This window comes from Notolepis coatsorum, assembly GCF_963971535.1.
Source record: "Notolepis coatsorum genome assembly, chromosome: 11".
NCBI lineage: Eukaryota > Metazoa > Chordata > Actinopteri > Aulopiformes > Paralepididae > Notolepis > Notolepis coatsorum.
In genome coordinates this window covers 24142871-24160711 of record NC_140175.1, presented here as the reverse complement: position 1 = coordinate 24160711, position 17841 = coordinate 24142871, and the positions used below count along the sequence as shown (strand labels likewise).

The 17841-nt window shown below is 47.7% G+C and overlaps 2 protein-coding genes across 2 annotated transcripts in view; one reads left to right on the top strand and one right to left on the bottom strand.

Annotated features, from left to right (window-relative positions):
- Positions 1 to 8280: 8280 nt before the first annotated feature.
- The window catches only part of LOC311237032 (uncharacterized protein), a gene marked incomplete at both ends in the record, with an annotated part of 37556 nt that continues 27995 nt past the window's right edge, over positions 8281 to 17841 (bottom strand). Inside the window, 6 exon segments of the mRNA XM_084324839.1 lie at positions 8281 to 8558; positions 8670 to 8992; positions 9321 to 9445; positions 9743 to 10902; positions 12152 to 12335; positions 14669 to 14833. Of these exon segments, the coding sequence (XP_084180965.1) occupies positions 8281 to 8558; positions 8670 to 8992; positions 9321 to 9445; positions 9743 to 10902; positions 12152 to 12335; positions 14669 to 14833 (2235 nt within the window).
- On the top strand, positions 11775 to 16027 carry LOC311237500 (neurofilament medium polypeptide-like; the record flags this gene model as incomplete). Its single annotated transcript, XM_084325420.1, has 3 exons — positions 11775 to 12800; positions 14276 to 14400; positions 14623 to 16027. The coding sequence occupies 3 exons, from the start codon at positions 11775 to 11777 to the stop codon at positions 16025 to 16027; spliced, it is 2556 nt and encodes an 851-aa protein (XP_084181546.1).

Below are 17841 nucleotides of genomic sequence, written 5' to 3'. Positions count from 1 at the left end.
GAGCCAAGTCGAGTCGGCGCCTCAGAGAGCCTGAGGCCGGCTAGCTTTCTTCACTGTGGAGCTACAGTCTACGGAGAACAGCTGTATTCGTCTGTGGATCAAGAGGCTATTGCACCGTCTCCTGTACTTGGAGTCTCCTTAGTCATCGTTGACCAGACTCTCTACTACCGACAGCTCCTCTACCCCTGCTGGCTTACAACCAGGGGGACCCTTCCAGTATCTCCCGCTATATATTACTAGTGTACCATAGATATAATTCCCTAAGATTCAGGTTGTATAATTACCTCCTGCGTAACCAGAGAATGGACATTCATTGTTGATTTGCCTACGCACATTCCTTTGCCTTACAAGTGCATTCAAAGTATAATCGAGAAGTATTATGTACCTTTTGCTGCAATAAATACTTAAAGACAACTTTGTGTAGAACCGGTTCATTGTGGGAAGTGTTCATTATATTTAGATATCATGTACTGTATGGCCAGTAATTAAAGTACATAAAGCGGTAGTGGTTTAATGATACCATACTTATCAATACAGTCAGGGAATTGTACCCCTCAGTTACAATTGGTCCTTCGAGCCGGATGGTAACTAGTGTAATATTAATATAGTGGTATTAATATTGACATGGCCTATGATGAACACTCCACAAAACGGTTCTCCTAAAGTAGATCGCCCGCAGCGTAGACGGCAGACACCTCAGTACTTAGAGGATTACGTTGCCAATATACTACCTAGCCTTCTACAGATGGTAAACGCGGAAAAAGTAGATAGTAAAATTATGTCCGACCCTATCGCCCAGGCTACCCCGCCAATAGAGGCCCTAGTGGGTTCTAACGTAACTGACCAAGCTCACGGTAGGGACCAGGAGGGACCTGACACGACTTTACCCCCCGCCAAGACCGAAGAAGTAGTCCCCGGAGAGCTCCAGGATAAAGACAGCCCTCCAGGGATGGAACTCTACCCGCTACAAGAAGAGGAGAGCACCCCGGAGATGGATCTCCAGGACTCGCCACAGGAGAACAGATCTCCAACGAGTACTGCCAGGAGCGGATCACCTCAACCAGCGTCTTCCCCGAGCGAGGCGGACAAGATGCTGGCACAGGCATTCCTCGCCAGCCTAGCAGCCTCAACAGAGCGCGATCGACTCCAAGCACAGACGCTTAGTGAGCGCGAACATTCTTCCATGGAAAGAGAACGCCTTCAGGCGCAGCAACGGAGCGAAGAAGATCGTATACGTCTGGAGATTAGACGCCTTCAGACGGAAGAGAATATGGGAAGGGACCGGGCCGAAGCCCAGCGCGCCGCAGCCGGTGCCCAAAGAGAAGCAGAGCGCGACCTCGCTCTCACCAAGCGCGAAGCCGAGCGCGACCGATTACAAGCGCAGATAATGGAGCAGCTGATCACCAGGGCAACACCCCCTCCCTCCGCACGGGGTTCCAGGGCCTCGTCAAGACAAGGGTCAAGGGCACCCTCCCCTACCCGATCAAGCGACCCTGAGCCCGACCACCAGAGAGAGCCTATACCCCCCTCCGAACTCCTTCCCCGACCGGTCCACGCGAGACCCAGCTACAAGGAAGAAACGGTCTACACCGCGGAGAGGCTAAATAGACGACTACAGGATCTAGAGGACCTGCCAGAGGAAGAAGAAGAGGGAGAGGAGGAGAGTCAAGCCCGACAGCAGCACAGTACTCCACAGGACCAGGAGGTCCAGTACAGCCCAGGCTCTACCCCCGCGGCTCTGCGCTACAGACCCCCGACTCAATTCACGGGTGAGCTTGATGCACGACCAGCCCCGAGGGACAGCACCTGGATACGCGGGCCATGGTACCCAGCAGGTACCAGCCCACCAAGAGGCGTAAGAGGAGACTCGCCTAGGAGGCCTCTCTTCCAACGCTCACCGATGTGCCAGCCATCCATGGCATCATACATTGGCACACCGACGTTTCCGGACTTCACCCACGAGAACAGAGCACAGTACACGGAGCTACGAATGTGCTTGGAGACAATGATGTCCGATGTAGCTGATGAACCGTACAAGTATGCTATCCTACTGAAGCACCTCAAGGTGCCCCGAGCGCACAATATAGCGCTGGCCTATGCCACCTCCACTACCCCATACACAGCGGCTCTAGCAGCACTCGACCAAAGATATGGACGCATATGGGACTACGTAATACAAGAGATAAGCCATATTGACCGCCTACCCCCAGCCACAGACAATCGCTCACTAGATGACCTGTCTATCAAGGTACAATCCCTGGTAGGGATGCTGGGGGCGCAAAGAGAAAAGGGTATGCACGAACTGTGCGCAAACTCTAATGTCGAGAGGATTTTAGAGAAGCTTCCGCCCGCCCGACAAGAGCGCTTCAGGCGGCAAAGAGACCACCGTGATCCTAACGGTCCCGAGCCATCCCTCCTAGACCTAGCCGACTTCCTGGCGAGAGAAGTCAACAGCCTACGGTTGGATACGTTCATGCGGAGCACCCCAAGCTCCAGAGAGGGACCTAGGAGAGCAAACGATGGCCGAAGATTGGTGACCGTCATGCACCAATCAGAATCAGTACCGAGCAGCAAGAACCACAGTACCCCCTCGATGAAAGAGAAGTGGAAGATGGTGTGCCCGTACTGCGAAAAGGAACACTGGTTGTCACAATGTGACACGTTCAAGAAGATGACCGCCGACGAGGTGAGTCAATGGATAAAGTCCAACCGACGCTGTTACCGATGTGCGCGCAGTCACATGGCAGCCGATTGCCGCTTAAAGAAGAGGTGTAGTCGGTGTGACGGAGCCCACCTAGATGTCCTACACGACAGTAACAGAAGAAAGCCTGCACCCTCAAGCAGCACAAAGGCAAGTGTTATGTACATTGACCCCGCCAGCAGCGGGGGCGCCCGGGTGCTCTTAAAGGTGGTCCGCGTAACACTGAGTTACCAAGATAAGGTCATGGACACTTACGCCGTCCTTGACGACGGGTCAGAGAAGACCCTTCTCCTCGCGTCCGCTGCGGCCCAGCTGGGGCTGCGGGGGAGCGAAAACCAGATGACGATTCGGACAATAAGAAGAGATCTAAAGACGATAAAGGGCGAGAATGTCTCCTTCACTATCGCAGCAAGCGGGCAGCCAGAGAGACGGTATAGGATTACTAATGCTTTCACCAGCCAAGAAATAGGCCTGTCGCAGTACACCTACCCCATCGCCAAGCTGATGGATAAATATGTGCACCTGCGTCAACTACCTATACCGCTCATAGACGGTGCCACCCCGACCCTGCTGATAGGCTCCGACCATGCAGACCTCATAGTCCCGATTGACCGGGTCCACACAGGGCCCAGAGGCTATCCTGCAGCAGTCGAGACCCGCCTAGGATGGACATTACAAGGCCCCCTCGCTAAGTCTCTTAACCGAACAGCAGCCACTAACTGCCTCCACTCCAGAGTGACAGAAGAAGACACCACCCTCCTACAGCATGTCGAGAGGCTATGGACACTAGAGACAATGCCCTTTAAGAACGAAAAGAAAGACATTCGTTCCAAGGAAGACATTTACGCTATAGCCCTCCTCGAGCAAGGGACAAAGAGAGTCAAAGTCAACGGAGTGATGAGATACGCAACTCCACTCCTGAGGCGAGAGGGTATGCCTACCTTCCACGCCCCAAAAGAAGCGACGGAGCGGTATCTATTGAACACAGAGCGGCGCCTAGCCAGAGACCCCGCTCAAGAGACGGTGTACCGCGCTGAGATTAACAAGCGAATCACAGCGGGACACATAAAGAAAACTGACTGGCGACGTCGTGCGCTGCTCCGCGCCTCCCTGATCAAAGGCGGCTTTGATCTCCGGCAGCGGGCCAGCAGCGACCCCCCAGTATTGCGCAGCCTCTCCCCAGAGGACAAGCCCCTGCTGCGGTTCCTATGGAGAGAGAGGATCGGGGATGAGCAACCAGCCATCTATCAATGGGAAGTCCTCCCTTTCGGAACCACATGCAGCCCATGCTGTGCTACGTTTGCACTGCAAAAACACGTCGCAGAGGACCCAGCAGCTGATGAAGAGGTCCGACAAAGTGTAGGAAATAGTTTCTACGTGGACAACTGTCTGCAAAGCGTCTCGACGCCAGAAGAAGCCGAGGCCCTTCTACTCAAGCTCCGCGCCTCCCTGATCAAAGGCGGCTTTGATCTCAGGCAGTGGGCCAGCAGCGACCCGCAAGTATTGCGCAGCCTCTCCCCCGAGGACAAGGCAGCAAGCAGCGAGACCTGGATGGCGACCATCCCAGGAGAAGCCCAAGAAATGACATTAGGACTAGTCTGGCGCTTCAAAACAGACTCGCTCCATTATAAACACACACCCCTGACTAAGGAGCAGGGAAGGTCGACTGCACTACCGACCACCAGACGGAGTGTATACAGAACACTCGCCAGACAATATGACCCGTTGGGATGTATTCTACCTTACACCACCAGGGCAAAGATGATTGTAAGAGCGTTATGGGACAAGGACCAGGGCTGGGACGACCCCATACCCGAACACCTTGCATCCACATGGAGAGAGTGGGAGACGGAACTCAGCTCACTCCCAGGCGTCAACATACGCCGCAGCTACTTCCCACCCACAGTGAGGCCGGAGACGTGCCAGATGGACCTGCACGTCTTCAGCGACGCCTCCGAAGTAGCCTACGGTTCGGTGGCCTACTTGCGTGCCCGAGAGGAGGGAGGAGAAATACATACTGCTTTCATCCTGGCTCGCTCAAGAATAGCCCCACGAAAGCAACAATCTATCCCGCGTCTAGAGCTCTGCGCAGCCCTAGCAGGAGCGCAACTCGCCACGTTAATCCAACGTGAACTCACCATTCCGGTGCAAAGAACAATCTTGTGGTCAGACTCCACGACAGTACTCACATGGATCCGGTCTGATTCGTGCAGATACAAGGTCTTCGTGGGAGTCAGAGTCACAGAGATTCAAGATTTAACAGAAGTAGCAAGCTGGAGGTATGTGGACACAAAACACAACCCAGCTGACGTCATCACCCGGGGAATGACCCTGGATGACCTCACCCGTCACAACCTATACAGTGACGGGCCAGAGTTCCTCAAGCTCCCGGAAGAAGAGTGGCCTACACCCACCCCACGGGAAGCGAGTAAAGAGGAGGCCGAAAACAAGAAATCTATGTTCTGTGGATTGAACACACTCGTCTCCACAGACCCCGACATAGACGATTGCCTCACCCTAGAGAGTGCGCAGCTAAAGACATTCCTGTGGCACCACCCAGAGGTTCAGCTCACTACTGACATTACAGCAGCTGACTACGAAGAAGCAGAACTTCTTCTACTACAACGAGCCCAGAGAGACTCGTTCCCCGATGAGCTAGACTGTCTACAGGGAGCAAAGCCCGTCCCATCAGACAGCAGACTGCTCCACCTAGCCCCCGAGAGAGACGCCCATGGTCTCATCAGAGTGGGTGGTCGTCTGCGGAGAGCTCCAGACTTACCGGATGACGTCAAGTACCCGATAGTCTTAAACAGCCGACACAAGGTCACAGAGCTGATCATAAAGAAATACGACGAGGATGTGCATCACGCCGGGGCAGAGAGAGTCTTCGCGGAGATCAGACGTTGTTATTGGATACTGCAAGGGAGAGAAGCAGTGCGGCGCTTCCAGCGAACCTGTCTAGACTGTCGTAAGTGGCGAGCGCAGCCCAGTATACCCCGGATGGCTGACCTACCTCCCTGTCGCCTCCGACTCGGCGACAAGCCTTTTCACTCCACCGGTATGGACTGTTTCGGCCCGCTGTATATAAAGAAAGGAAGAGGAACCGAGAAGCGGTGGGGTATTGTATTCAAATGCATGACCACCCGAGCGATGCATATAGAACTCCTTCCAACCATGAGCACAGACTCATTCCTTATGGCCTTCCGAAGATTCACATCGCGGAAAGGCAAACCGTCTATATTATTGTCTGATCACGGGACAAACTTCAAAGGCGGAGAAAGAGAGCTGAGAGAGAGCTTCCAACAACATTTGGAGATACGACATGTGCTGTGTGTGAATTCATTGTCTTGGTCGTTTGTGTAGCTTGGGTAGCGTTGGGCCGTTGGCCAAAGCTGTGTGTGGCCTGGTGTCAGTAGCCTACCTGGCTAGCCTTTAGCTGTCGGCCATTGGCTCCTTGCTGCTTTGTTTTCTCTGGTATAGACCCTCTTCTCTTTGGATTTAAGTGTTGATCTTTGTCCTTTTGGATCTATGTATATTCATGTTGCCTTTGTGAAGTTATCTTTTCCTTCTGTTTTGTTCTTTCATTAAAAGTTGAATATCCTTTAGGGGGTCATCTTTGCTTATCTCTCTCATACATGCTCTCTCTCTAACACACATGCTCTCTCTCTCTCTCTCTCTTTCTAACACACACAGTCTGCCTATGGCGGCCTTTCTCGATGGCTAGGCTGTGCTCGCTGAGTCTGTACCTAGTCAAGGATCTTCAGTCACAGTGCTCAGGTATTCTGCCACTGTGTACTCTCTGTTTAGGGCCAAATAGCATTTCAATTTCTTTCCAATGTGTCTCTCTCTCTGTACACTGTATATTGACTGTAGAACGGGAGCTCTCTCTCGCTCTCTCTCTTGCTATATGTTGACTGTATCATGCCCAGCCTCGGGCAGCGCTATTATTTACAAATATGTTGACTGTATAAAAAAAAAAAAAAAAAAAAACCTTTTGGGGGGGGGGGGGGGGGGGGGGCCTCGCGTTTAAATCTCGCACAGGGCCTCGCATTTCTCCCAGGCGGCCCTGCATACATGTTGTGATGTGGTCTATTTCATTATCTTGGCATTAGTAAGGTAATAAAGGGGTAGTTCAGAATCTTTGATTCCTAGCACTCTTTCTTACTCATCGATGATGTTGTCATATAGTCCTTTCTCAGCACAATCCATGCTGTGTTCCATAATCGATAAACCCAGCTCCTCCTTATTTAACCACAATACATATGTAAAGTTAATAGGACCATTGTAAAAAGCATTTAATCATACTCATGAACGTATTTTGCTTTAGCTGCACTGTGGTTTTCATTATTTATTCCAGGGCTTTTAGACACCACAGCATGGCCTCATTACTTCAGTGTAATTACCTACAGTAACCAGAGGTGCAGGTGTGGTTACAAATCTTGCAGGTCCAACCATTTTAATTAGTATATTTGTTTCTCTGGCCGAACTAACGTCAACGTTATTAACTTATTAATTCTGCCGCTGCACTTTATTTAAAAACAGCCAATCAAATCCCCATCAATGGAAAATTAACCCGCCCATACCCATGCTGATTGGTCCTTGTGTGAGTGTATGCTTGGGTTCATTCCAGCATTGCCTAAACACCAGCTGATGATTTCACTAATTGGCTCACCTCTTCAACTAACTCACCTGGTGCAATGTGTAGTTTAAATGAAAACTTGGCCCACGATGGAATGAGTTTGAGACCCCTGGTCTATCCCTTGCAATAAAAAAAAGTTTTAACTTTTTAGTACTTAAGTACATTTCAAAGTAGAAAGGTTTTGACTTTTACTCAAGTGTGTTCTTAGCCAGATACTCTGACTTTTACTTGAGTACGATTTTGAGATGGTACCCATACTTTCACTTAAGTATAATTTCTGGGTACTTTTTACACCCCTGGAAATAGGGCTATCCTTTAAATGCATTGTTATAATGTCCCTGTTCTATAGAGTGGCATAATTGGTATTTCTGTAACTTTGGAATCTCTCCTTTGTAATATATGGGGTTCATCCGAGGGAAGCAACAGTTGTGATTGGAGGATCAAGAAAAGAGAGGAGGGTTTGAGATAGGTCTATTCTGACTGATGCCCTATATCTCTCCCTTTCATCTTATATAAAAAATGCCTAAATGTTTTTATTTTACATTAAATATATGTATTGGACCTGTTGACATTACATAATATCACATTGATGAATCTAGTACATTCTTTGATTGAAACTAATTAATCACACACTCTTTTGTGGAATTCAGCAAGTGTTTATTTAACCATCAGAAACCACACACTCACAGTCTCACATAAAGATACAGCACACAATTATTTTCACACGATTACACTGCAGTGATTGTGTAACCATTTTATTGACTACTCTGAAAGTTGGCAAGCAATTAACCTTGATTTGATATAGTAATTGATTCTATTAGACCACGTTGTACTGAGCACTGTGTTAACAAGCACACTTGATAAGGTAAATGCAGGTATTCTACTGTATTTGTAACTGGATGGTCTTGTTGTGACTGGAGGTTGTAGTGAGTCTACCAGCTTACTTCTTACTCTTGGTCTTCTCGGTTTCATCTTTCTTCTTTTCTTCTACAGCAGGCTTTTCACTCTTTACCTCAGGTTGGGCTTCCTTTCCCTCTTCTTCCTTCTCCTCCTCTTTCTCACCCTCGTCTTTGTCGTCACCTCCTTCTTCCTTTTCTTCTCCTTCATCTGCCTCCTCCTTGCCTTCCTCAGCCTCCGCTCCCTCTACTTTGTCCTCCTCTTTCTCTCCTTCGTCTTCAGCTGTTTCTGCATCTCCCTCCTTATCAGCATCGTCACCGCCTGTATCAAAAGAAACAAAGGGAATCTTTTGTTAGCATCAGATGTCAACAGAGTTATTCAGACCATTTCCTCTTACAAATAAACGTGTGTCATGAAGACAGAGGTGCTGACCTTCTTCTCCTTTAGTCTCCTCTCCATCTTCCTTCTCCTCATCTCCTCCCTCCTCCTTCTCCTCCTCTTCCTCCTTTGCCTCCTCCTCCTCTTCCTCAGGTGGGCTGGCCTCCTCCTGATGTGCCTGGCTTGTGGAGATGATGTCCTCTGTGTTGAAGGTGGTGCTGAGGAGGTGTGATGATGTCAGGTAGGGGGCGCGAGAGCTCAGACTGGTGAAGGGTCGGGTGTAGGAGGGTGTGGCCGATAGGGTGTGGCTGTACATACTGGACATGCCCCCAGCCACTCCCACACTGAAATGAGACTCCTCCCCATCAAGCAGCTGCCTGCAAAGGTGGAGATATAGGAGAGACAGACGCTGAACACTTAATAAACAGTAGTAGTGAAGTCCAGTTTATTTGTATTGTCCATTCTCATAGCATGTCTCAGTGTGCTTCACAGGCCCACATAGGACCCATCATATCAAGCTTTACATACAGTAAAAAAGTAATTACAGCATTTATTATTAGCTTTGTTGTTAACACTTTATTGTCCTTGAGACAGATTAGAAAAATATTTTATTTTTCCACATTTGATAATGAATGGATTTGAATGATCTTGAATTAATTAAGCACAAATTGACTTTTTCTCAGTCCTTCATTCCGTGCCTCTTACCTATACGCAGCGATCTCAATCTCCAGGGCCATCTTAACATTGAGAAGGTCCTGATATTCCTTCAGGTAATGAGCCATCTCCTGCTTGGTGCCTCCTAGTTCATTCTCCAGCTGACCAATGGTATCCTATATAGTAGGAATTAGAATGTATAATTTTTTATTGAAAAAAATAACAAAGTACAATAATAATACTTTAGATAAATTACTTTAGAAATCAAGTAGGCCTAGACACTTTCACATCACATCTTAAGCCATTTTTGTTACCAAAGATTATAGATTTTTTTTATTTATTTAGTTATTTGTATGACGATCATGAGAGGTTCCTATTGTACATTCTAAATGCTAATTCCAAACACAGAAAATACACATAAGTCTATTATTAAGCATAAGCATAAGTCATGCACCTACAGTACCACTACTGACCTGCATGTCGATGACCTCGGCGCTCTGCTTGTCTTCTACATCATGTAGCTGTTTCTCCAGAGACTCGTTGAGACCTCTGCAAGCATCGATCTCCAGGAGACAGGACTGAAGCTGACGCCGGAATTCTCCAGCCTCATCCTTGGATCTTTTAACAGTGTCAGTGTGCTGGGCAACGCTCTCTGTCAGGGAACCCACCTTCCCTCTGAACCACTCTTCAGCAGACTGCATGTTACTGGCTGCCAGCCTCTCATATTGGGACCGGATGTCCTTCAGAGCCCCAGAGAGGTCTGGTGCAGTGGCCTTAGTCTCCACCGCCACCTGAGCCCCCAGCTTAACATGGGCCTGGAGCTCCACCACCTCCCCCTCATGGATCCTCTTGAGGAACGTCAGCTCGTCCAGCAGACTCTCCACCCTCTTCTCCGTCTCAGCCCTGGCTAAGGCAGCATCGTCTGCCCCACGTCGGCCCTCCATCAGCCGGCCCTCTGCCTCCTCGCGAGCCAGTATCTCTTCCTCATAATGGGCCTGCAAGGTGCTGAGAGTCTGCTCCATGTGCTCCCTCTGTCCTAGGGCTGCCTGCTGCTCAGCCCTGGCCTCATCCACAGCGCCCCTCAGGGCTCGGGCCTCCTGCTCGTACAGCGCCCGCAGGCAGGATGGCTCAGTGTGCCTCTGCCTGAGCATCAGGAGTTCTGCCTCCAGGGCCCGGTTCCGATGTTCCAGGTCCCGCACACGCTCAATGAATCCGGCGAAGCGGTCATTGAGGCCCTGCAGCTGGGCACGCTCTTGGGTACGCACGGTGCGGAACTCAGAGCTGATCTGGGCCGCCTGGCTGAGCTGCAGCTCCACGGAGGAGGAGGAGGCCCGTGAGGAGGAGGAGAGCAGCGCCCGGCCGGGAGAGGAGTACTGCAGACGGGAGGAGGAGAGGGGGGAGGTGTGGGAGGAGTAGACCGAGCGGGACCTTCCCCTGGTCCCCACAGCTCGGGGGGGGGCCTCTACATTCCATCGTCGGTATGAGGAGGTGGCGTAGTAGGGGTCATAACCGATGCTGCTCATGGCTGTGTGTGATGTGAGGATAGGCTGCTCTCCTTCTCCTCTCTGTCTGGATGTGAAGTTGTATGAGGAGCTCAAGTTGAAGCCAGAACTGCTCGCTGCTGCAGTGACTCCTGCTTATATAGGAGGAGGAGGAACTCTGACGCAAGTGTTTTAGCCAAACACTGACAATGCAGGATAGATGGGCTTACCCTGCAACAGAGAGGGAGGAGAGGGAGAGAGAGAGAGGGGGGGGGTGCGGGTGCAGGAGGGCCAAAATGAGATATGTGGAGAGAGACAGAGAAGATGGAGCGGGTGGACTACGCCCCACATGCATTTCACTGTAAACATGTTATTTTGTTTGTTGTTATTTCTTGTACTTCCATACATAAAAAATGAAATACTGTTCCTCCCAGCACTGAGTTGTGCAAAAAGAAAGGTTAAAATATAATAAAAAATGTATATGCATATAAAATATTCAATCTAAAATATCTAAAAAGCAAATAGGTTGAGACATATACTGTAGGTCGACACATAATCAATGAATAAATGAAATCAGTTAGCAGCACAGTTAATTAAAGTGCGTTGGTGAGAAGGTGCAATTTGTGAAATGTTTCACTTCAATGTTGGCATTATGTTGGAGGTTTATAGTCTGTTCATAATCCTGACCACCTATCGATAGAAATTGTGTAGCATACTAGCATCCTGCTGGATTTGGCACAAACTGTCGACGTATAGGTGTACAGATAGTGTGGGTGCATCCGAGGTGCTGAGTCATGCCCCTCCCTTGGTCCAATAGTGACCAATCAATGGGCCAGACAACACTGCTCCTTCTTGCCACCTCGCATATATAAAGGAGAGACGGTATCTATCGCGCTACAGTCGCTGTGAGAGCCATACACCCTGCACCTGCACACATTCACATCAACACGCACACACACTCATACACCCACACACTCGCATCTATCTCCAGCACCGTCCCCCTCATCCCCCATAGTCTGACCGGATGAGCTACCCGGTGGACACCATAGGGAGCCCCTTTAGGAGAACCATGGATAGTAGGACGACCGGTTACGGCTACGGCCGCTCCAGCGGCACCCCCTCCAGCGGATTCCAATCTCAGTCCTGGTCCCGGACAAGCCCTGGCTCCACCATGACCACCTCTTACAAGAGGAGCGTGAACGTGCCCGTGTCCCGTGCCTACAGCTCCACGATGCTCAACTCCACTGACAGCGTTGACAAGCGCTCCAACGAAAAAGAGCAGCTCCACGGGCTTAACGACCGCTTCGCCGGGTACATTGACAAGGTGCACTACCTGGAGCAGCAGAACCAGCAGATTGAGGCAGAGATTGAGGCGCTGCGGCAGAAGCAGGTGTCTCGGACCCAGCTGGGTGATCTCTATGACCAGGAGCTGCAGGAGCTGCGCTCCATGTTGGAGCAGATCCACCACGAGAAGACGCAGATACAGCTCGACACCGATCACATTGAGGAGGACACCCAGCGGCTTAGGGACCGCTTCGACGTGGAAGCCCGCATCCGGGAAGATACAGAGGCCATCATCCGTGTCCTGGGGAAGGAAATGGGCGACTCTGAGTTGGTGAAGTCCGAGATGGAGAAGAAAGTTAATTCGCTGCAGGATGAGATCGCCTTCATCCGCAATAACCACGAGGATGAGGTGAACGACCTCCTTGCCCAGGTGCAGGCGTCACAGGTGACCATGGAGAGGAAAGACTTCCAGAAGGCAGATATCACCGAGGCGCTCCGGGAGATCCGTTCTCAGCTGGAGGGATACTCCAACCAGAACCTGCAGCAGGCGGAGAACCAGTTCATGTGCCGCTACACCAAGCTCACGGAGGCTGCAGAGCAAAATAAAGATGCCATCAAGTCCGCCCGTGATGAGATAACAGACTACCGTCGCCAGCTCCAATCAAAGACGGTGGAGTTGGAGTCTGTCTGCGGGACCAGAGAGTCACTGGAGAGGCAGCTGGATGACATCGAGGACCGCCACAACAACGACCTGTCCAGCTTGCAGGTAGGAGAACAATTTAGAGATGTTTTACAAGGGGAGTGGAGCAAAAGATGTTATTCCTGTATTCTTATTTTTTATTTTTTATTATGCGTAAATGTGGATAACTGATCATTGAGCTTATACTGTAGCTTAGGCTTAATAGTAAATAATAGTTGTAGCACTAATAACAACAACAATATTACTACTATAACAATAATAATTATAATTATAATTATAATAGTAATAAATGATGATAGGAAGAAGAAGAAGAATAGGAGCTGGAGCTGTTAGTAGTAATAATAATAATAATAATAATAATAATAATAATAATAATAATAATAATAATAATAATAATAATAATAATAATAATAATAATAATAATAATAATAATAATAATTAATAATAATAATAATAATAATAATAATAATAATAATAATAATAATAATAATAATAATAATAATAATAATGTCTCTTTATAGTTTATAGGCTATTTCAATATAGTGACGCAGTTTATATTTGAACAGAAAGGTGCAAACCTGCATGCAAACGTGCATTTTGACATAACTAACTATTCTCAGCACTTTTCAATAAAAAAATCATATTTAAGCTTTATTTATATATAGCATATAAATGAGCATATTCTGCTGTGTAATAATACCGTGTCTGTGCGCATTATAGCGTCCAGTAATATGTTAAAACATATTTTGGCCACAGACGTGAACTGAACGCCGTTGTAATACAAGCTGGTAAAATATAGGGGGTTAAACGAGGACACAATACTGCGGACTGCTTTTCTTTTCTTTTGCCGAGTCAGAGATGCGGCTCGATGCAGGGAGGCATCGTCATCACACCACTGAAAGGTAGAGGGTGCCCTTGAGACACAGCATTCACCCTCTGAATAATGGTGTATCAGAGCAGCTGGCACAATTTTTTTCTTAAAGGGGTTTGTTTAATTTTCCACTCTATCCAGTACATTCAAATGAAAACTGAAGGTTTTCAGAATTACTGTGAATTATTATGAGACTAAACATAAGCCCATCATACACCTTGAAACATAACATACGTCATTCAGGGCAGTGACTGCATGACATCTTTTATTGTATTTTATTGTATACATATACCTATACTTTAGAATCCATCCTAGGCTATTTCCATCACCCTGGTCTGTTCTCCTCCTCTGTTCTCCTCCTCTGTTCTCCTGCTCTGTTCTCCTCCTCTGTTCTCCTGCTCTGTTCTCCTCCTCTGTTCTCCTGCTCTGTTCTCCTGCTCTGTTCTCCTCCTCTGTTCTCCTGCTCTGTTCTCCTCCTCTGTTTTCCTGCTCTGTTCTCCTCCTCTGTTCTCCTCCTCTGTTATCCTGCCCTGTTCTCCTGCGCTGTTCTCCTCCTCTGTTCTCCTCCTCTCTTCTCCTGCTCTGTTCTCCTCCTCTGTTCTCCTGCTCTGTTCTCCTTCTCTGTTCTCCTTCTCTGCTCACTAACTAATCACACTTGGTGTTTCCCCAGGAGACCATTCACCAGCTGGACAATGAGCTCAAGGGCACCAAGTGGGAGATGGCGCGTCATCTCCGTGAGTACCAGGACCTGCTCAACGTCAAGATGGCCTTGGACATCGAGATCGCAGCATACAGGTATACAGGTCTCAGACCAGCACTTATACCTCTCTGACAATGGAAACGCACTCAGTTGTTTTGAGTCGAGTTTAAAACATTTAATTGTCCTCATATGGACTTAACCATGACATTTTAAAAGTGATTTAGGGCCAATTGCAAGGTAATGCATTTTAAATGTAAAGGTTGTTTAAGGGGAGGGGGTGTCATTGTGTGTGACTTGTATTTTTGTTTTCCCATCAGGAATCTCCTAGAAGGAGAGGAAACTCACTTCAACACGTTCCCTTACCGCCAGGCCGTCACCTCCAAGGTCCACAAGTCTAAGTCTGAGCCGCAGAAGATGAAGGTCCAGCACAAGTTTGTGGAGGAGATCATCGAGGAGACCACAGTGGAGGATGACAAGGATAACCTGGATAAGGCCTTGGCAGAGATAGCACAAGAGCTGTCTGCCCAACTGGGAGGTGAGGGAGAGGAGGAAGGAGAGGGAGATGACACAGGGGGTGAGAAAAAAGAGGGAGAAGGTGATGAGGAAGGAGAGGAAGGTGAGGGAGAAGGAGAGGGAAGAGATGAAGGAGAAAAGGGTGATGATGAAGTGGGAGGTGATGAAGAAGAGGAAGGAGAGGAGGCGGAAGTTGAGGAAACTGTGTTATGCTCCAAGGCCTCAGAGTCAAAGGCCTCTCCTGACAAAGAGAAGGCAGGAGACAAAGAGGGCAGTGGAGGAGAAGAGGAGGCAGCAGGAGAGGAGGATGAAGAGGAGGGTGGGGATAAGGACGAAGATGCAGGAAGTGACAAAGGATCCAAAAGCGAAGATGAGAAGGAGGATGAGGGAAAAGAAGAGGCAGATAAAGGCAAAGAAGTAGAGAGCGAAAAAGATGAGAAGGCAGGAGACACATCAGAAAAAGACAAGGCAGCCGTAGTCAAGACAGAAACCCCTGCTGAGTCTGCTGAGCCTGAAGCCAAGAAGGAAGAGTCTAAAACAGAGGCTCCAAAGTCTCTGAAATCTGAATCCCCCAAATCTGAATCCTCTAAACCCAGATCTCCTAAATCTGAATCTCCCAAGCTTGGATCTCCTAAGTCAGAATCTCCCAAGCTCGGATCTCCTAAGTCAGAATCTCCCAAGCTCGGATCTCCTAAGTCAGGATCTCCCAAGCTCGGATCTCCTAAGTCAGAATCTCCCAAGCTCGGATCTCCTAAGTCTGAATCTCCCAAGCTCGGATCTCCCAAGTCTGAATCCCCAAAAACTGTCTCCTCTAAAGCTGAGTCCCCAAAGCCAGAGGCAGAGAAATCAGAGAAAAAGAGTGATTCAGCAGAAGACAAGAAGGCAGACAAGAAAGATGTTACCATGAATGGAGATGTGGAGAAGAATGTCCCTGAGGACAAGGGAAAGAAGGATGAGGGGAAGAAAGAAGATGATGTAATTGCTAACGGGGTAGACGAGAGTCTTATCAAAGAAGACCCTGATCAGAAGGTGGTGATAACCCAGACAGTGGAGACCATCACCACTGGAGAAGATGGGGCCAAGCATGTCACCAAATCTGTCACCGTCACCGAGACAGTGAAGGAGGTGGAAGACGTCATGCAGGAGAAGATGGTCTCCAGCAAGAAGACAGAGAAGCACTCTATCAAGCAGGTGACAGAGACAGAGTGAGCACGCTTCAGCCAACCAACCCAGAGAAGGATGAAGAGGAGGGAGGGGCAGAGGAAGAAACAAGCTAGAGTGATGTAATTAAGATAACCACTATAAAACATACATAACAAAGTAAAAAACCCAATTTATGCAAAGTGAAAAACAAGAGAAAAAAAAGAGAAAAAATAAAGCTAAAATAAAAAGATTAAGTAAAAATGCATGTTGAGTGAAAGCTTTAAGTGGGCCTCACTGCAGATGCGGTCGGGAGTGTGTGAGTGAGACATTCTATTATATTCTTCCTTTCTGCATTCACTGGTCGGCGTACAAGTGTGATGCGTCTGCATAGCTCAGGGGAGGGGAATCTCTTCCTCTCTTACACTATGTTTGTATGTATGGAAGGGAGACACTTTGTAAATATATAGTAAATATATATATATATGCGGGTGGGTGTGAGAGTGAGAAATGTATAGTAAATATATATATATATATTTGTTGGTGGGAAAGTGAGAAATGTTGATGACGTTATATGAGTTTTTTCTAGTTGAAGATAAAAGGGGGTGCTCTACACAGACACCTGCTCTCTTGAAGAAGCCTTACTTGATATGGGAAGATACCAGCTGAGCCAAAAAGAAGATACTCACAAATACACAACAGACAGTGAAGAAAGAGCAAGCCATTTGGTAAAATGAACTCATGACCATGCATCCAGTACCCAAAAGAAACTCAAGTTTAAATAAACCTGAAGAAACTCCTAGCCTTAAACATGCTTTTTCCCTGTGTCTATTATCTTTACCTAATGAGTGCAATTAAAATAATAAACTTGTAAATGCGCACACAGTATGCATAGGATGGATTTTAATTGAAATACTGAACATAAATGAGGTGCTACTGTTTGCAAACCCATGTCTTTACTCACCATGAATGACTTCCCAGCAGCATTTGCTCAATAAATGTCATACTGAAGTAAAAAATAATTGTGTCATTTCCTGATTGTGTTTGACTGGAAATAATATGTATCCTACTTGCTGACTTATTGGTCATAGACCCATTTGAATGTTGGGATGCTAAGACAAAGTGAGTACAAGGGAGCTACAGTGTGCAGACTTACTTCTTTATTTCATGTAATTTATTTTAGTCAAGCACCTGCCTGGAAGGTTTTGAATGTGCATGACTACTTTTTCATCTGGTTCATAGACCCATTTTAAACACACAATCACACTTCTTTAACATTGCAAGGACTTATTGGTCATATATCCATTTCAAATACAGAATTCTACATTTTCAACCATTGCAGGGATTTATTGTGCTGTGATAAGCATTTGATTAAGCTTACTGAAAGGTTAAACGTTACATTATGTTTAATGTAAATGTTCTGCACTCTGATTCTGGTGAATATCTCATATCTGCCACTGATCTCTAGAAGGTCAGTATTCACATCATGTGTCGCTGAGGAAGGAAACTAATTTGCCAAGAGTCATAAACCATTTAGTTTTGTCGCTGTCTCAAACTTAATATAGCATATAACACTGAATGCAGGGTTTGAGAAGCACAGCTGTGTGTGAGTGTGTATATACATAAAGTATGTCTGTGTGTTTGGGGGGGGGGGTGCTGCATGTATGTGTCTCAGTGCCCTCAATACTAAATGAGAGAACGGAGGCCGTCCTGGACCAAGATAGATTTGTTTCCTATATAAAAAGATGAGAGGAGCAGCCTGATTCAGCACCAAGGACAGCTCAGCATGTCACTGAAGGCTCCCTCTGCTGTTTCTACCAGGTACTTCATTAATACCCCAATAATAAAATCCTGGAAGGGACATGAAAGTGTCACTGCTTCTC